General features: G+C 55.7%; 2 protein-coding genes across 5 annotated transcripts; both read right to left on the reverse strand.

Moving 5' to 3' along the window:
- Window positions 1–638: 638 nt before the first annotated feature.
- CYB561D1 (cytochrome b561 family member D1) lies at window positions 639–8,660 on the reverse strand. Of its 2 annotated transcripts, none has more exons than XM_081026279.1 (3): window positions 8,381–8,660; window positions 7,815–7,852; window positions 639–7,260 (listed from the first exon to the last, which is right to left on the reverse strand). In XM_081026279.1, exons 1-3 carry the CDS (start codon window positions 8,526–8,528, stop codon window positions 6,757–6,759), a joined length of 690 nt encoding a protein of 229 aa, XP_080882405.1. In that variant the 5' UTR covers window positions 8,529–8,660; the 3' UTR covers window positions 639–6,756. The 2 variants fall into 2 exon arrangements, with proteins under 2 accessions (XP_080882405.1, XP_080882406.1); XM_081026280.1 differs by having other exon boundaries at window positions 7,791–7,852; window positions 8,381–8,629.
- Window positions 8,661–9,910: 1,250 nt separating this feature from the next.
- ATXN7L2 (ataxin 7 like 2) lies at window positions 9,911–18,629 on the reverse strand. Of its 3 annotated transcripts, none has more exons than XM_081026276.1 (11): window positions 18,483–18,629; window positions 16,596–16,661; window positions 16,113–16,217; window positions 15,505–15,715; window positions 14,932–15,218; window positions 14,251–14,333; window positions 13,634–13,884; window positions 12,606–12,804; window positions 12,353–12,474; window positions 11,066–11,861; window positions 9,911–10,058 (listed from the first exon to the last, which is right to left on the reverse strand). In XM_081026276.1, the coding sequence occupies exons 1-11, from the start codon at window positions 18,607–18,609 to the stop codon at window positions 10,044–10,046; spliced, it is 2,262 nt and encodes a 753-aa protein (XP_080882402.1). In that variant the 5' UTR covers window positions 18,610–18,629; the 3' UTR covers window positions 9,911–10,043. The 3 variants fall into 3 exon arrangements, with proteins under 3 accessions (XP_080882402.1, XP_080882403.1, XP_080882404.1); XM_081026277.1 differs by having other exon boundaries at window positions 9,912–10,058; window positions 14,932–15,122; window positions 18,483–18,613; XM_081026278.1 differs by lacking the exon at window positions 18,483–18,629 and adding an exon at window positions 17,672–17,725 and having other exon boundaries at window positions 9,912–10,058.
- Between the last annotated feature and the right edge of the window lie 218 nt (window positions 18,630–18,847).

Consider the following 18,847-nt stretch of genomic DNA (forward strand, 5'->3'; position numbering starts at 1 on the left):
AAGCCGACTAATTGTATTATGGAAAAATGCTTGGACTGGGTTAAAAGAAATGGTCGAGAGCAGCTCACTTTCACAATATTTTGATTATTACAGGTATTATTTTCAAGTTGTAGATGGTAACCACCTTAGTTTGGCTGAGTTTATTCATCTCATGGGCAGGTTAATATTCCTTGACAGTTCATGTGTCCTAGGCCATACAATGGACAGAGAAACAGCTTCCCCACTTTCTTGGTACAGACACAGCCCAGCAGAAACTGGACTGGATTCTACTGAACTCGGAACATGCAAATTCTTTGTCTCCTCCCTTGGTACTTCTGGAAGGGCACTGTTATGTTAGATTCCAAAAGGAGAGGAAATGGTTTAAGGGAAAAAGAAAAGAATCTGAATTTGAATACTTACCTAATTTCTTACATTGAAAAAATCTTGACCAGATGGCAGCCCTACTGTCTGGCCAGTTGTCTTTTTCTCGTTAGGAGAACAACCAAAGTGGTGAGGGATGGAGACACCTTACACCCAGCCACATCAGTCAAATCAACCTTGACAGTCAATGAAAGGACAGATGGTTGATGCCAGAGTGCCCCATAGTCTACATTTATAAGCATTTTTCATCTTTGCAAAGCAGTTTTTGCTCTGGCTGAGTTTGGCCAAGAGGATGAAACTGGTAAAAAGAACAGGTCTGGGGCAGAAGACTGGGAGTGACCTCGTGGCCTGTGCCAAGCGAGATCTCTGGGCTTGAAAAGCTTTTTTTTTTTTTTTTTTAACTTTTATTTATGTGTTTTTTTCAGGACCCATCAGCTCCAAGTAGTTATTTCAATCTAGTTGTGGAGGGCATAGCTCATAGTGGCCCATGCAGGGATCAAACTGGCAACTTTGTTGTTAACAAGCTGACCTTTCCCCGCTGCCCCAGGGCGGAAAAGTTTTGATACTTCTCTCTCCATCATCCCAAGGAAGTCCATGGCTGCACCTCCCCCCAACCCATCCACAGGAAGTTCCCTAGATTCTGGCCAAGATATGCAATTTTGTTTGCTCCCTAATTCCTGTTAGGGGGCGTTTCCGGGGAGTGGGTGAGGCTAATGTGACAGTTGCCTTTGAGCACAGAAGAGGGATCGGCCAGCCTCATCTCTTCTTCCTGATCTCTCAACTCCTTCCCTTTCTGCAATTGGAATTCTTGTAGCCCTTATCTTGTCTCCCAGGAAACCACTGGGGAAGCTTCACTTTGCCCACCCACACAGCAGTCAAGGCTCAGGCCTGTGCAGTAGGATGGCTGGCTCTTCTGGTCTGCCTACAATGAGCTTATGCTGGGTGCTTCCTCTCCTGGGAACTGAGAGAGGAAGGCTAAAGCAGCTGCCAAGTGCAACCCCTTCAGGTTTATACACTACTGGGTGGAAAATGGCAAGTGGTAAAGATACTCAGACTTGCCCTGGTCTGCCCTAACTAGTCTACTTGCCCTGGTTACTGCCTCAGAATCAGAGGGCATGGAACCATGCCTTAGAGGAGCAGTCTTCAGGGAGCCGGGATGTGGAGCCCTGCCAGGGACTCCTAGGCACCCCCCAGCGCTGGAAAGCATAAGGTCAGAGTCAATGACCCCAGTTAGGGGTGTGTGCACGAGCAGATGTGCACACACACTCAGGTTGCAGAGCACTGTAGCGAGAGAGAACTCTGTGCCGCTTCCCCCACCTCCCACTACTCCCTCACTGGGCAGTTTGCTTTTGTGTGGGTCTACACAGGAAGGTCTAGCCCAGGCCTGGGTATCCGTAGATAGCACCATGAGATAACTGGGAATCTGCCTTAGAGAGAGAGAGGTGTGGGGGACCCCTCATGTATACTCAGTGAGACAAAGAGGAGAATTCTCTGGTACCACAGAATAGCCTGAAGTAGTAGCTACTTAACCTGCTTAATTTAGCAGAGGTTTTAAAAATCACCTGGGAAATTCTGACAAAAGCAGGTAGATAAAAAAGTGGGGCTCTTATTCCCTGTACAGTAGCCAAGCCTTCTGGGTGGCTGGGTAGGGGGAAGGTTGTCTTGCGGTCATGTGTGTCTGCTTTGAGCTTTGCCTGGTGCTGGCGTCTGCGTCACACGCCCTCCAGGGCACTCCTCAGGCACTGTCCTGCCCATCAGCTGTGTCTTCCCTGTGCCTGGACTGCTAAGAATTGCCCACAGTGCCTGATGATGGTCATTCCTGGATCGCAGGGCAGGAAAAAACCCAATTCAGATAAAAAGACGAATACTGCAGCCTCTAAGCTGCTGTTACTCCGCCTCTGTCCACTCTAGGCCGACTGCAGGCTGTTCTCAGACAAATGGAATGGAAAGTATCCTTCCTCTAATTTAAAATTTAAACAGAACTGCTTTCATGGTGTGTGCGTGTGTGTGCGTGTGTGTGTGTGTGTGTGTGTGTGTATTTTAATTCCTTTGAGGAGATGACTGTGATCCTACTCCAAGAATCTGAAACAAGGAAAGAGAAACCAACCTGTGGACAAGCCTGGCCTGAGGGGCTGAGCAGGCGTGGCTCAGCCTGTGGCAGGGGCCCAGGTGGCACTGCTGTGTCCCTTATTGCTGCTCTCCCCTCCCATCCTGGCTTGTCCCTCAGGAGAGATTTGCATGGACTTCTGATCAGCAGCCCCAGACCAACCAGCTCCAGGAACTCTAGGCTGGACCCAGGGGATAACCGCACTGCCTCCCAGATTTCCCAGGAACCCCATGACTTGAAAACACCAGACAGGCAGCGCTTAGGGCAGGCTGCACTGGTCACAGTCTGGGTGCCATTCCTGGCAGGAGTGGATGAGAGCTGACCTTGCATCTAGGAGGGACTGTGTCTGTTCTCTTGTGATGGCAGCAGCAATACAACCCCTCTGAGACCCGGGGCCCCTAAGCATCATCCATCCGCGTTTACTGCCTCCCTCAGAGAAGCATACAGCCCAGAGCCAGGCGGAGTGAGAGAGAGAGAGAGAGAGAGAGAGAGAGAGAGAGAGAGAAGGGCAACAACACAGTGATACCACCTGTTTACATGTGTTTAATGCTTTGAACTTTCCAATGCCAGGTCACATGCATTCTGTCATCGCACCCTCACAACAGCCCTGTGAGGTAGGTCGAGCAGTAAGTGATTTGCTCATGGCCACACCAGTGTGAGGGGCTGAGTAAGCCCGCACTGCAGGTTTCCTCATTCCCAGGTCAACACACTTTTCACTTCATGACCCAGAGGCTCTTTCTGCCCAGCAGACACGGGCAGCGGGAGCCCCCCTGCTCCCTAAGCCTGCAGAGGACCACCAAAAAGGCTGAGGTCGGGCGTCAGGACCGGAGGTGTGCCCTGGAGGCCGGGACAGGTAAACAGAAGGGAAGTAGAGGGTCGGGTCAACAGTCACCACCGCTACTACGCGTGTCAGCGGGGCACACACTGTGTTCCCCACATCGTGACCTCTGTCAGGTGAAAAGGCCTTATTCGTTTACTCAGAGGCATCTCAGGACCCACTCCCGGAGGACAGAAGCCTCACGCTACGGCTGGGAGGTGAGACTCCTGACCCCTCCTCCCTGCCACAGCGCTTCCCATCTGTGATACTGCAGCCCAGCAAGAGGGGGAAGGTGAGGGCTGGCCGACTCAGCCTGCAAGTGCTTAGAGATCTGCAGCTGAAAGGCCTAGCACTGCTCGGCTAATGATTATTATTAACGCTGAACAGGCCTTGGCACCGCAGCCAGCTGGCTCGGGAGGATGCCCAGATCTCCCACAGTGAGGTTTTAAAAACAAGACCCATGGCAGCCATGCACGGGGGTGGGAGGGTGGGGACAATGAGAAAGAAGGGACAGGCCAGTATGGAGTGGGGCGGGACAGTCTGCCCTGTGAGAGGGTGAGGAGAGAGGCGGCACCGGCTGGCGGCTGGCGGGACCGACCAGCCGACCTTTGAGGCAGCTGAAGAGCCAAGAAGGTGTGGCTGAAAGACTTCCCTCGAGGCAGAGTGCCTGCCATTCACACCACCCCCACGGACGGTGGGGCTCAAGGGGGCAGGGGGGTTCCAGGAAAGATGGGGGCCTCTGAACCCAGAATGGTTGTCCTATTGCCATCTGGATTTTGATGCAAAAACCTGTCTTTCTAATGTCCTCAAGGTTGAGTCTGAATATAATCATATTTAGAATCAGGACTTAGTGAGCCTGATATGCAAATTTGTGCAAATTACATGCTTTTTTTTTTTTTAATTTGAGCACCCTGCCTTTTTAAAAAAGGCAAAACAGGCTGACGAGCAGCTTTCCTTAGTCAGGGGACAAGGGCAAAGGGCAGCCATTTGCTTCTCCCCTGAGGCCTCTGCTTCATCGTTAAGGTGCCCAACTAATACCCCGGATGGGGAAATAGGAGGAGGTGGGGGGAAGAGAGCGGGTAGGGAGGAGGAAATACACAAGCAGGGGGCATATGCAGCCGGCAGCCACCAAGATCCCAGCTGGAGGACGAGTGCCCTGGCACTTAGGTCTAATGGCTGTGGCTGTCCAGCTGCCGCCCCAGGATGTGAGGGCAGGTGGTGATGGAGGGAAAAACACAAAGAGGGGAGGGGAGTCTCCCCAACTATCTGGCCAGCAGGGAAGAAGGGCTCCTCCTGGTGACCTACTCCCTATACTGCAGTCAGACTAGCTAAACAGGAAACCAACTGTGTGCCCTCCTCTCTGCCCTGTGCCCCTGCCCTTCAGGTCTACCGGTCGGAGAGGCACAGCTGCAGCCCCTTCTTCATGCAGAATATAAATGACTTCCCCCTTCCTCCCAGGGCTGGGAATAGACATCAGCTGGCACAGCCCACGCAAACTGCAGGCTGTCAGCCAGCCTGCCCACCCGCCCACAATACCCCACCTCCCACCCCACGCCCCCCGCCCCACACCACCTGGGAGGAGGAAACACCTCAGGCAGGCTTTCTGGCATTGCCTGTTTGGCTCAGAGCAACCTGGTGAACCTTACACAGCCTCTCCCTGCTGAAGACAGGGAGAGACTCCCAGCACTGGCTGTGACGGGCAAAGAGGAAATGAAATCCCCGATTAAAGTGACCCCAGGTGAGAATCTGCTCTATGCAGCCCCAGTAACCATCTCCCCCAAGTTCAGACCACACTGAGTACTTTGAGAGTGGAGAACGGGCAATAAGACAGGAACAATCACCCTCTGCACAGCAGGGCCCCCTTCAGCTGCTCAGGGCTTAGAGATGCCACCTGACCCAGAAGGAGCCCAGTGAGTCCACTCAGGACGCCCTCGCAGCCCTCATTCCTGGACTGTTGAATCATACTACCCACAGAGGTCTTGCACCTTCGAAAGACCGGGAACATCCAAAACGCTGCCATCTAGTAATGCCTACCTCTGCTTCCAAGACAGGGAGCTCCAGCCCCTACACCCCAGGCCTCCCAGAGTCCCACTGAGCTGTCTCTCCCGGCCTGGCCATCTTCAGTCCTTGCCATGTTCTATGTAGGTCCCATCTCCCCACCTGAGCCAGATCACAGTTAACCAGCCGGCATCCAGCCCTCATTGCTGAGGGCAGTTTGAGGAACTACTTTCAGTTTGGAACAAAGAGGGGTCTCTGCAGGGAAGAGGGCCCAGGCCTTATTTGCCAACTAGTACCAAACTCAGCCTGCTCCCGGGTCAAAGAGCTGGCAAGAGACGACAAGAGAGGAAAGCTTAGCTGACAAGGTAAGACAAGGGCCCAGGGTGACCCTGTTTTCCCTAGATCAGAAGAGCCCTGCTCCGCTTCCTTGGTTCTTATTTTGTTCTAAAAGCTTCGGAATAGCTCCACGAAGCTGTGTGCTAAGGCAAGAACCTGAGCCCCAAGAAGGGTAAACCACGAGATGCTCAGGACTCCTTTGCCTCTGAGAATGGAGGTCAGGGGAAAGAGCACACCCATGCTCTGCAGCCTCAAGCCCAGATCCTGAGGTGGGCTAAAGGAAGACCAGCTGGACCAGAAGCCCAGCCAGGAGCCAAAGGCTTGGGTAAGCCAAGGCCTTTCTGCTCCTCCCTAAGTTTTAAAGTGACTGTAGTGCCTTTACTCTCTTGGAGTTCAGCAGACCCCCACCTGAGCTCCTTCTCTCCCCAGTGCCTGATCCCTGTACCCTGGTCCAAGGGCCAAATCAGCACAGATTCCTGCCAGGCCAGCAGGGCAGACCTGTCCCTCCAGAGGGATAAGGAGATGATGAATGTAAGAATTACATCCTGAATCTGCTGAGTGGTCCAGCCCATGGTCCAGAGCTGGGCAGGAGTTCTGTGACATCAACCTGACAGACACTGAATGTTAGAGATCATTTAGAAATACTGATTCATTACACAGATGAAGAAACTGAGGTCCTGAGACATGTGACTTGCCTAAAGTCACATAACAGAGCCTAGTAGGACCGTAACACCTAAACAAGACCCATGGGCTCTGTCCACTACAACACACGGCTTTCTCAGAAGTGACCCAGGGAGCCACAGGTGCTATTCCTAAGTTACAGGAACCCAACTCTTCATCAGGCATGCAAGTAAGAAATGACCACACCACCACCACCACCACCACCACACAACCCTTCTGTCTTCCATCAAGAGTGGAGGCTTCAGGATCAAGCTCCCCATCACCTTTTACTTGTATCCAGTACGTGTCCCCATTTCGGCCCGCTGAATCATGTCTACAATCGCTGTGTGGGTTTCTGCAGCCCTTGGCCCAGCTAAGAAGTACAAAACCCCTACCAATTTGGGAGTGGATCCCCTGAAGTTCACCAAGGGAAACACTGACATCCAGTGTCCCATCTAGATTCAGAGTTGGGAGGCACTCACATTTCCATTTTCTTCCTCGGCAAGTAGGAGCTGGAGATCTGGTGCATGATCACCAAGGCCGGATAGAGGGGCAATGCCAGGCATAGGTACCAGGCTACACCTTTGATCTGGGCCTGGAACCACACCGAGTACATGGCCAGGAGCACCGTTACCGTAGCCATCAGGTAGACCACCAGTCCACATGTCAGATGGTAGAGCTTGAGGCGAGCCACCCTTGAGACCCTGGCTGCCCGGGGAAAGAGGAGGCAGAGCCCACACAGTGCTTGGCCGCCCGTGGCCAGCAGTGTTAGCGCCCCTACCCAGCTGTGCCAGGACACCAGGTGGGGCAGCTCACTGCGGGTCCTGCTGGAGACGATGAAGCCCAGGCCCAGGGCTGCACAGAGGATGGCTAGGGTCTGCCCCGCCCAGTGGAGTCCGATCCGGGCCTTTCGGGAACAGAAGAAGAACGGGGAGTGCTCAGTTGAGAAGAGTAGGATGGCCTCAGCCATGCAGAGGCAGAACTGTGAACACAGGAGAGGGCCAGTGAGTCTTAGGCCCAGCTTGGAGGCCTAAGAAAAAGGAAGTGTGCTCATATCCAAACAAGGAGGACAAAGGGTGGGGGCTAAAGAACTCCTACCAGGACCTCACAGGTCAGCATTGCTGGGCACAATTGGGAATGAACACTTGAGTGGCAGTCTGGTCATTCCGGCTGACATCATGCCCCCACCTCCCTCCTCCACAGACGACTCCCATTTCTTGGCCAATGGAAACAGCAAATGTTAAACTTCCTCTTGAATTGTGGGGAAGGAGTGACTAGATATTACCCCTTCCACTTCCTCCTTTCAGGCCCTGGTGGAGAAATACCTTCCATATCCTCCCACCCCCTTCAACCACCTGATACTACCTACAGCCCAGCCCTCCATGTTTCCCAATCTCATAGGTTGCAGGGAAAGATGGGGCCCTGCCTGTTTCTCGCACCTCTCTGAGCCTTAGCAAGGCTGAGCCTTCTGAAGGCTGGATGTGTCCCTAGGGGCATATCCAAACAAACCAGTTGCAGGTAGAAGCCCAAACTCACCGCCAAGGCCATGAATACAGGGTGCCAGGAGAAAAGACCTAAGAATCAAAGAGAACAGACTGACGGCTGGGCACCACTGTTTACCCCTGAGGCTGGCTGGAGCCCAAAGAACCTGGCTAAGGGGAAAAAAGTCAGTGTACTATCCCCTACTATTCCTAATCAGGAATCATGACCTCACGGCTAGGTGGAGCAGCCAAGGGGCCTTAGGGTGAGCAACTAAGAGGACAAACATACACCAGTTGGGCCTGGGTTCCCCACTGAGCACCTCGCAGCTGTCAGCCCAGTCTTAGAATAAACCTCGCCTCCCTCCTTTAGTTGTACTCTAAAGGGCTCTGCTTTTGATAAACTAATGAGTTTAGTTCAGTTGTCTGCTGCTTCTCCCCAGTACCCAAAGCCCCATCCTTCCAGGACCCACACCCCCGGGCCCGCCCCACCACACCCTGACCACCCTCCACAGTCTGTACCGCCCCCACTGCTGGGGTCCCCATCCAGCGCTCCCAGACGCTGCCCCTCCAGCACCTCGGCTCCGCCCCCTTCCCTGGCCCCGCCCCGCCCCGCACACTCACTGGTTCCTGGCCGGGACAGCACAGTCAGAAAGATGGTGAAGCCCAAAGCTACCAGATGCGCCAAGATCCCACTGCCTCTCCGCAGCCAGCGAGTCAGTCTCGGCTCCCTCGCTGGAGCTGGAACCAAACCTACCTCCAGAGCCTGCATGGCCGGGCCGGGCCGGCGCACGCTCCCAGCTGCCAGAACGCGTCTTCCGGGTTTGAGAACGCGGAGGCGGCCGCAGCTGCGGAAGAGGCTCCTCCTCCCGGGCGCCGCCGGCAACGCGGCGGACTCGCCCACAGCGCCCTCTCGGGGCTGGGGGGAAAGCGCGTCGGCCTCGGAGAGCCCCTAGGGCAAAGGGCACCTGACAGCTCCTGACCATTGTTTTCTAAGCCAACATCATTGTATCTTTATGTCTACAGGGCTTACGTCTCATGTAGCCTGGAAAATTACATTTATGGCAACTGATTTCACCCAAACCCCCAAATCACAAATTTGGTTCACTGAAATTTGAGTTTTCCAGAAATACAGGATTTCCCTGGCTGCCCACTATCTCCTACCACCCCTTCTGTCTTATTAAGGGAATAAGATTCTTCCCTGCCTAAGGGAAGGAAAGGACAAGGCCTGTGTCTAAATGGATTCAGGTTTGAGGACCAAAGGAGGGAGATGCAATAGCCTGATACTCTCCTCTGCACCATAGTTGTCCCTTGTGAGATAAATGGAAGAACAAGGGCATTCCCAGGCCTTGCCACCTCCACACTGTCTGCTCAGCCCTGGGGAGCCAGGAGATCCTGGGGGACCAGGGCCTCCCACACTCTTGCTGCCTCCCACACCAAGGGAAGTCCTGTAAATGATCATACCTTTTCCCTTCCTGCCTCCGAAAAAGGTGTGGTTCAGCTCAAGGAAGCCTACCTGGGAGAGGCTGTACCCCTTCCTTAAGGGCAAACCCACAGGCCAGGGAGAGAAAGACCAAAACGGGCTGTCCCAAAGAAATCACGGACATCCTGAGAGCAGTTACCAACTCAATTCAAGCTCCCCCAGTGGTGGAGAAAATAAAGCGGGAAGGGCAGGAACAGCTGAAGAAACTGAGGCAATTAATTCAGAGATAGGATGGAAGCCCAGGGTTGCTGGAAGACCAGAAAAGGGCCATAGGCTGACTCCCACTTACCCTCAGGGCAAAGATCCCAGAGTAGTGTCAGAGGTGTGGCTTCCCTCCCCACCATCAAGCTTCCCTTCCCAATGGGACTGAAGTAGTCTCTGGGGTCAAGATTCTGGGGAGCCTTGCTCACTCAGAGCCACATGCTCCTCATCCTGTCTAGAAAAAAAAGACTCCCCCAGTGATACAAACCCCAGATATTTCCACACTGTTTCAAGGGACAAAAATATATGAGCATGGGACTTTTGTAGACAAGTGATGGGAGCTGGAGTCTTGCTATCATCTCAGCCTCCTCGGGACAGTAAGGACACTCATTTTGTTACATTTTTTTTCCTTCCTTTTCTATTTCTGTTTTTATATTTTCTTAGCAGCAACAGAACAGGGAGACAGTCTTGAGGTATTTTAAAGAGGTTTTTTTTTCTTAAAAAAAATAATATAAAGTTATAAAAAGCGGCAGCAGCCTGGGGCCCGGATCTGGAGGGGAGGAGGTGCTGGCGGCTCCATCACAGTGGGCAGGCACTTTCTCGTTAATGGGCTTTTGACTGTAGGAAGACAAGAGGCAAGAGACAGGGTCAGGCAGGGGGCCTCCCAGTCCTCCTACCCAGTGTGAACCACAAGAGCTAAGACTTGATTTCCTCCTGCTGGCCTGGTGAATAAAGCTGGGCAAGGGGGAAGATGAAAGCCAGCCTAGCAGGGGCAGGCTGGAGAATACCCATGCCCATGTATATACACACATACACATTCAGGCCCTGGGCAACTGTTAAACTCACTACTCTCACACGCGTGCCTGAGACGTTGGTATGCGTCTGGCCCATGCTGAAACCAGGAGAGCATTTCTCCTTCCGAGCTCCAGCAATGCCCTCCTGGCTGACATCATACGGACAGCTCCTAGCATGCTACTCCAGGGCTCCAGCAGCGGAGAAGCAAACAAAACTGAATACTGGCTTGATCAGAAGCCCTGGAGAACTTGCCTGGCACCTGAAAACCTGAAGTGGACACATGTGCAAGGTGGGCATACATGCATATGTGGGCCTTGAGTTATGTCCCTGCCCTTCCCTGATGCCCAGGGACAAAACCAATGAGCCAGACAGGCCTGCCAGACCTGCTGCGCAGCATATTAGGCCACAGCTCAAGGACCCAAGCTCAACCTCACTGCCCAAACCTCTTATCAGAGCTTATGGAGTCCAACTTCCTTTCCTTCATGGACAGAGGTATCTCCAGTTCCCGGAGTGAGGGCCACAGCCAAATCAGAAAGTGGCCCTTTGACTGAAGCAAAAGCAGGGGTTGGTGAGGGTGGGGCAGGAGCAGCATCTCCTTAATCCCAAGGGAGAATGCCCATCAAGCAAAAGGCTGGGATCACTTTACAAGGAGCTGACCCACCTCTCCCTAAAGAAGATGTCCCAAGAACTCTCTCTCAACTTCCTGTTTCTTCCCTTCCTTGCACAAACATATACTCAGCATCTTCTCTGTGTCAGATTCCCACCGGCACTCCACCCTCACCCACCCTGACCCTTCCCTGCCCATGCTCTTCCGGGAGCTGGGCTGGTACCTTCAGTGTAGAACACTTCTCCTCAAAGGCCAGGGCTGGACCCGGCTTCTTGCGGCGTACAGAGCAAGCCGCATCAGCAGGGGGGGCAGCCTGGCAGTGCTTGGCCTTCACTGGCCGGCAATAAGTGGCCAGGTTTTTCCGCTTCTTGGCTACCTCCTCCTCAGAGAGGCAGTTGGTCGGCAGGGCCTTGGCTGGATGTCCAGCCATTCCCCGGTTCTCCAGCTGAGAAGCCTTGACTGGTGTGGGGGGCTGATGAGGGGAACCCCGACAGTCCAGGGGCCCGGCCCGCTTCACTCTTGGCCCCACTGTCCCATTAAGCCCCATGCCCAGGGCTGTTTTAGTCTTGGTCGAGAGGCCCCGGCAGCCAGAGGGTTTGCCTTTTCCAGTGGGTTCCAGGATGCAGGTCCGTTTGAAAGTCGTGGGGCCAGGGGATAACTTTCGCTTTCGAGAAGGGGCCTCCAACTCGGCCCCGTCTTTGCCTCTGGACGACTTGCTGGCCTTCGAAGGCGGGAGCTTGCTGAAGGATGGGGATGGCGTGTTGGCAGGCAGTGGTGAGGTGATGGCCTGGCTTCCACCCATGCATTCCGCCTGGCTGCAGGCGGCTGCCACACTGGGGGAGCCTGCAAGGTAGCTAGGGACAAGGCTGTCCTTGGTGGGGGTTGTGGAAGCTGGGCAGGCAGGTCTGGGAGGTGGGCCTGAAAGGCGGGGGCAGCTGCCCATAGAAGATGGGCTCAGGGGAGCAGACAGAGGGGAGCTGACAAGGTGGGATGGAGGCTCAGCCGCTGGTGGGATCTTCCTGCAGCAAAAAGAGAGCCCCCCCTGTCATGCCAAGCAAACAAGAGGGCCTCTCCACCTACATACACCAGTCTCTCTGCCCCACCTAGTAATGGCCCACAAGCCCTGGCAGTGCTGCCACCTGCTGGCAGATGCTGGAACTGAGGATTAGGAGAAAGGCACGGAGAGAAGCAGGAATGAACTAGTAGTAGAGACCCATTAACCACCTCATTTTAAAATCTGTTTGGACATGCCCTACTCCCAGTTACCCAAAAGGTACTGGAAGTGATGGGTAAGAGTCAAGAGTCACTCCAAGACCACCCACCACTCATTCATGCCCTGCCTTAGCCCAGCTCCAGGTGGCCAAGTTTCCCCACCTCCTCTTCCTTCTAGCTAGGGTCTTCCTGGCAAACGGCCAAGCCACATCTATAGGTATGTGTGAAGAACTAGGGTTTCCAAAGCCCACATATGCCTGGGGCCTGGGGAGGGAAATTCTGAGCCCGAAAGACTCACTTCCACATGTGTGAGCTGAGGTGCCGTTCCAGCATGGAGCTCAGTGCCGAGCAGAACCGGTCCAGCCGGCGGCTAAACACGTAGCACCCTGGACTCACCAGCCGGCTCCCAAAGGTGCAGAACTGGAGGCAGAAGGAAGGTACATGGTTAGTGGGGCCTGAGATGACAGGGAGGGCACCTGCACACGGATCTGACCTCCTCCCCACATTGTGGGCCAGGAGAGCTAGGCCACCCCCCACCCCAGGTTCCTTACCGCCTGTGGCCGTGGCGGTCGGGTTGCATAATGGCAGTCAGAGGGGAGGTGGAGGTCGTCAGATGTCCCCTCCTCCTCACTCTCCTCGCTGGAGGCCTGGGCCCCACCCCGGGGTAGGGGGAAGGGGAACAGGCCTGGGTCCCCATCACCACCACAAGGGCCTTCATCATCCAACTCACTCTCAGAGGAGGCCCGGGACCTGGAAGGGCCAAAGGGGATGTGAGGGGGATGTGACAGGAGTGGGTCAGGGAAGGGATGTCCCTGAACCCGCCAAGCTCAAAAAGCCAGGGCCACACACCCTGCTGGGTAATCAGACAAAGAGGAAGGGAGGACAGGAAGGGAGGGAACAACACAGCTCACAGAGTAAGAGCCAGAAAGATCAGGGGCCACAGCTCCCAAGGGATTCTTTTCCCAACCCCTTCACTTCCCAGGCCCTGCCTCCTCAGGGGGAAAATCTGCTCCAGATTCGCCTCCTCCAGAAAATCTTCTGAGTTTAACTGCACCCAGCTCTGGTCAGCCCAGTCAATTCTCTCAACCCCCTTCTTGCATCACATATTCCTGTGAGCCTGTCTGTGAGCTGAGCCTGTGTCTTGTGTCTGACCCTCGTGTTACAGGCAGAGATGCGTGTGTGTCTCCTTCGGCAAGGCAGGCTCTCCCCGGGGTCCAGCGCAGCCTCTGCACACGAAGGGGCCAGCGAATGAATACACAGTAGGACTGCCTTACCCAGGACCCTGACCCTTTCAGCTCCCCAGTTACGAGTTTTGGCCTGTCGGAAGCAACTGGGAAAACGGTTTCATCCTGGGTGTTGGAACTGGCACACTACAGAGGCTAGGGTACTGTGGCATGCTTGGTTAGAAACAGGGAGTCACCTATTTCCACCCCCCGCCAGGGGCCCCAGGTCTCCCCACACACTGGGGGCGAGTGAGCAGCACCTTCCAGGAGACTCCCTGGGCCTGTCTCCAAGGGTCCCTGATGGCTTGCAGCCACGTGTCCCCAGGTGAGGATGGGGGCTAGATCCCGGACCGTACCTGGGCAGTGCACAGTATGAGTAGGTCTGCTTGGCACGAGCAGAGAAGGTGCTGCTGGGAGCGGCCGCCGCTGCTACAACCTGGCCTGAGGGGGGCTCCTGGGAGGGGCGCTCAAGCGCTGGCTCCTTGCGCCCTGGGCTCTTCTCCTTGGGAGACTCCCCTTTGCGGGAGCTGGCCTTCAGCTCTGCCACGAGCACATCAAAGTCCTTAGCCCGGCCTTGGACCTCCCGGCGCTGGTGCACCGAGTGGATCTAGAATACAGCAGGATGGAGGGGTGGGGAGGGGGGTGTGAGCTGAGCAGGGGTGAGGGGCAGCGGTGTGCTCTGGCCTGGGCAAGCGGAGAGAGAGGGGGTGTGAGTGTGATTGTGGGTGTGTCTGCGTGCCTTTGTTTCACTCCCCTACAGGGTAAAACCCTCCTTTGGGACAGGGGATCTGGAAGCCACCCCTGCCTGCTGCCCCCACCCTGGGCCCACTGCAGGCAGCCTCCCCTCCCTTTGCCTGGTGTGGCCTTCACCCCAGCCCCAGCGCTGCGTCTTAGAGAACATCTCAGCTCCTCTCCCTGCCCAGGGCCCGCGTCTGCCCCCTCCTCCCTCGCTGTGTGGTGGGAGGGGGGTTACCTTGCAGGTCAGCAGGCGGGTACAAATCTTCTTGGTCTCTGGATTTATTACCCCACACTGCCTGTTGAGGTCACACTCCTTCCCTGTGAGGAAAGCGGTTCCCATGAGTCCCAAGGCCATTTCCAGGCGGCCCAGGGGAGGAGAGCTTGGCCTAAGGCAGAACTCGCAGCCCTCCGCGCGGGAAGGCTGCAGCCTTCCAAATAAATTCCTGTGGGCACTAGCAGCTCTCTCCTGGGCACAAGAACCATCCCCGTGCCCACTACCACCCAGGCACTCCTTTTGGGGACTCTAAGCCCCAAACAGGGCAACACATATCAAAACACAAAAGCAGTCAGACATCTGGGATGCCAGGGAAAGTAGTTGTGGGAGGTGTGTGGTGCCCTGAACCTAGGTGAGAAAAGATAAAGGTCACCAGCCCACGGTGAGGAAGAATAACTTGGCCAGGTTAAGCCTGGATCCCTTAGCCTGAATCAGGAGGCCTGGGCTGGAGAGAAGCTTCCCAGAGAGCAAGCAGATCAAATGTGTGTCCACGTCAAGGGGTGATCAGGGGCTCCTGGATGCTGGCAACTTGTGATGGCCCGGTCCATTCCCGCCTGCCCACCTCTGCATTGGGCCCAAGGAGAGAGCAGTCCAAAGGAGTCCCCACTCTACCTTCCTGACCCCAAGACCACGACTACTCACGAGCCATTTTCCGATGGGTTTTGGGGGGCAGCCTGGCCCCACCAGGCTCCTTTTCAGGAGGGCTGACTTCAGCCCGGTGACTAGGGCCCTCGCTGGGGGTTATCTCGATGCACTCTCTGCCAGGAGGTTCTTTAGAAGGGGGCGCCATGGGGGTTTTTCCAGGGGAGTCCTTGGTGAGGCTGCCCGGCTGGCTGAGGAAAGCAGAGGGTGGGGCCACCCTGATTCCGTGTCCATCGGGTTTCGGGAGACTAGACATCTTCTCCAGATTCACCACAGGCATGAAAAGGCTACACATGGAGAGAGGATGTGAGCTGGGAGTAGTGAGGCTGGGCCTGGGCCCTGGGCTCTAGCCCAGAGCCATCTCCTTCCCAGACCTGGCACTTACATGGGCTCTAGGAGGGGTGCAGTACATGGGAAAAAGGGACCCCATATTCCCTGGAGCACATGGAAGGGAGCTGCAGACAGAGCTGGCTATGAGCAATGCTCAAGGCTCCACATCTCCGTCCGTTTGTGTCAATCCCTCCCTGGGCTAGGGTCAGGGCCGGTCTTTGGGAGTCTCCAGCCTCTCCTTACCAGAGGTTGTCCTTCTGAGTCTTCTCAGGAGGCTGGTGGCCACGGCTCCGGGACCCCTGGCCCTTCTCCCTGGAGGAGGTTTTGGTGGAACCTGGGGCCCTACAAGCTGGGCCCTGCCCATTCACTACATGGCATTTCTGAGAGCTGGCAGGGGCTGGAGGTGGGGGTGGGGCCCGGGCGTAAAGCTTGCTGAGGGGCCCATGTCTTCTTTCTGTCACCAGGAGGTGGAGAGAGTAATCGAGGTGAGTGGTATCAACTGCCTCCTTCCCCAACCTTCTAACCCTGCTCACAGACTCACGATAGAGAATCTGGAGTTTTCATAGCTTAGATTTTAAATGTGCCTCCTTCCCTATGAATTTGAGCCTTCAAGACTCAAAACCGTAGGACCCGGCTTCCTGAACCTCTCAGTTCTTCCTTTAACGCTACCAGATCTGCTAGAAGTTTGTCAGACAATAACCCCAGCCTGCCACAATCTTCCACCCCCAGGACCTTCCTTTCCCCAAGGCCTCCCTCCAGTACACACATGACCTCCCAACTGACCCTGACCTCAGAGTTCCACATTCCACCTTCCCTTGTCCCCTCTAGCTCCTCCCTAGGGCTCCCCTCACCGCAGTGCTTCTGGAAAGCTTGAGGCTTCACCACTTGGCTGCAGTGGTTACACACAACCAAATAGAAGTCGTCATGGGCAGGGCAGTGCCCGAAGATGGACATGTCTGCAATGACAGAAGCCCTTATCACTGGGGCTGGGGACCCCAGGATTTCCCTGTAAGATCAGTGAGCACTCCCACCCCACCACTTAGAAGACACTTCCCCTCCCAGCTGACATGACAGGCTTTATGCTCCCAGCTTCCAGAGTTCAATCTAACCAGTCCCTAGGAATGTGGGCTTTCAGGTGAGTGGGCACCAACCACCTATGATTAGGATGTTCCACAACAGGTCACGTGTGCCAGGGGAATGGGTGGACTGAGACCTATCAAAGTGAGGATCACCAGACCTGCTGCTTCAAGCAACTACCTCCTGGGATGCGGTGGAAGAGGGGAAGGTGGTCCTGTCTGCCCTGGGCCCCAGCCCTAAAGTGCGTTGACTCCTACCTTCTTTAATGAGGGTCATGGCATCCAGCTTCTTCGGATTTTTGTTACTCTCCTCCAACTCAGCTCCTGGAGGAGAAACACAGCTCAGAAGGACCATCCCCTTCCCAGAAGCCCCATATCCTAGCTGGCCAGGGCCTGCAGTCTGGAGTCTGGCAGTAGGACACTCCCTGACAAGCTCCTGGGGCTCAGGACCACTTGGAGAACCACTTGGTGGTCATTCTCCAGTGCCCCTTCTTCCTACATCTGCTACTTCTGAAATGAGCTGGGCCCATTAGAAGGGATCCAGCCACCTTTCTTATGGACCCTTTACTCCAAGGTGCAGTTCACGGTTCTACTGCTGACTTTTCTGGCTTGCTTCCCCAGTTAAATGGGAAACGGTCTTTGACATATTTTGCTCTAGATCCCCAAGACCCTTCTTGAGATTTCTCAGATGGGTCCTTTCTGCTACTCTGTAGCATCCCAAACAGAAACTCTCCCAGGTCCCCATCCCCATGAACTCAATTTTGTTGCCCCTGGGTTACCATAGCATGGGCAAAGTCACACCCAGCTTCTCAGGTCCTGCATTGATAGGACAGCCACAGAGCAGAGAAACTGCTGTCTTGGGGCCCTTTGGCATCTTCAAAGGGTTGCCCTTGTACCCCCGTTTCTGGGTGGATGACAAAAACATCTTAGCTGTGCAAAGCAGCTCTTTCCCCATCCCCCTACCTTACTGCTCTCCCCTCCCTCCTCTACGCCCCCTCCCTGTCCCTTGGAAAAAAAAATCAATTCTGAGTCACCAAACCCGTCTGATTCCATTTCCGGTTCTCAAAGCACCCAGACCCTGACAATGGCCCCATCCTTGCCCACCCGGCATGGGGCAGTCCCTGGGGTGGCCTGGGCTCCCACTTAGATCTGCTTCTGAAGCCTATTAACAGATTTGCCCCTTTCCAGGATGAGAAGATTGTCGACAGTCTTATATAATCTCCAGATATGAGGGGTGGTGGGTTAGGCATGCAAGAGGCAAGGGCCAGTTCCCACTCTTAAGTCCGTTAAAATGCAGTGATGGACAGAACTGAGCTGGGAGTCGGAAGTCTCACAGGAGAACAAGTGTCATCAGAAACCGCATGGAGCGGTCCTCCTCCTCCACCTCTTCTCACTTGCAAACTTCTTCGGGGGCGTGATGCCTGCTGTTACCCCAAAGGCCACGAGGCCAGGTGCCCCACCGGGGCCCAGGAGACAAAGATCGGGAGAAGGGGCTGTCAGCCCGCGCACCAAAGGCTCTCAGGGGCCTGGGGAAGGTGGGGGTCGGGGAGAGAACCAGGAGGCAGGGCAAGAGGCCCGGGAAAGGACGGTGGGTTGGAGGCATGGATGGATGGACAGAGGGAGGGAGGATGGATAGATGGATGGACCGACGAACTAACGCGGAGGGGGCGGGGGTCTTGTAGCACGGCAGCCGGCAGGCAAAAGCCGAAAAAGAGCAGGAGGTGTGGGGCAGAAGGCGAAGGAACAAGGGGGGCTAGAAGGGGGGCACAGAAGTGGGGTGCGTGGGAAACACGTGGAGAGGACTATTGCGGATGGGGAAAGCCCGAGGCAGGTGCAGAGGGGGCGGAAGCTGGAGGACAGCAAGCAAGGAGAAACATAAAAGCAAACAGATGTGGAGGCAGGTATTGGGCACCAGCAGAGTCAGAGGTGGGCAGGGTGGGCTGAGGGGCGGTGAGCCGGCGCTAGGACCCAGAGGCGCGAAGGTGGAGGAGCGGGCGGGCACTAGGACCCGGCGGGTCCTTTGTTTGGGGGGCCGGGGAGCCGGACGGCGGCTCCCGTCGGCGGCTCCCCTCTGCTGGCGGGGACCCGGAGTGGGGGAGGGGAGACAGTGATGGGGTCCCCAGACTCTAGGGGAGCTTCACTCACCGTCGGTCGCGGGCAGGTCGGCCCGTTCCACCCACAAGCTCCAGCTCTGTCCCGCGAAGTCATCGAGACTCGGCACCCGCCGCTCCAGAGCGGCCATTGCTGCCGCCGCGCGTTCACGCACCGCCATCACCGCCGCGGACGCGCGCCCGCCCCGGCGCCGCCGCCGCGCGGCTCCCACCCCCCCTCCCCGCCGCGGGCACTCCTCCCTTCTGCCTCCCACCTTTCCAGCTCACACTTTGCGCAAGCGCAGCACAGGTCGCCTTCCCCTCACCCTCCCTGCCGCATAGCCTTTTGGGAAATGTAGTCTTGATGGAGGTGCTGAGGCTTACGGATCTTGCAGCTAGAGCCCTTCCGAAATGCACATT

This window comes from Rhinolophus hipposideros (genome assembly GCF_964194185.1).
Source record: "Rhinolophus hipposideros genome assembly, chromosome: 19".
Lineage (NCBI taxonomy): Eukaryota > Metazoa > Chordata > Mammalia > Chiroptera > Rhinolophidae > Rhinolophus > Rhinolophus hipposideros.

What these genes read in the sequence shown, in the direction of transcription:
- CYB561D1 (XM_081026280.1), bottom strand. Translation starts at nt 8,528, where the DNA reads ATGCAGGCTCTGGAGGTAGGTTTGGTTCCAGCTCCAGCGAGGGAGCCG. An exon ending in GCTGTCCCGGCCAGGAACCA is followed by an intron (nt 7,853 to 8,380) that starts GTGAGTGTGCGG and finishes TTTGATTCTTAG; the next exon opens with GTCTTTTCTCCTGGCACCCT. An exon ending in GTTTGGGCTTCTACCTGCAA is followed by an intron (nt 7,261 to 7,790) that starts CTGGTTTGTTTG and finishes CTGTGTTCACAG; the next exon opens with TTCTGCCTCTGCATGGCTGA.
- ATXN7L2 (XM_081026276.1), bottom strand. Translation starts at nt 18,609, where the DNA reads ATGGCGGTGCGTGAACGCGCGGCGGCAGCAATGGCCGCTCTGGAGCGG. An exon ending in CCCGCCTGCTGACCTGCAAG is followed by an intron (nt 13,885 to 14,250) that starts GTAACCCCCCTC and finishes GCTGTATTCTAG; the next exon opens with ATCCACTCGGTGCACCAGCG. An exon ending in GACCGCCACGGCCACAGGCG is followed by an intron (nt 12,475 to 12,605) that starts GTAAGGAACCTG and finishes TTCTGCCTCCAG; the next exon opens with TTCTGCACCTTTGGGAGCCG.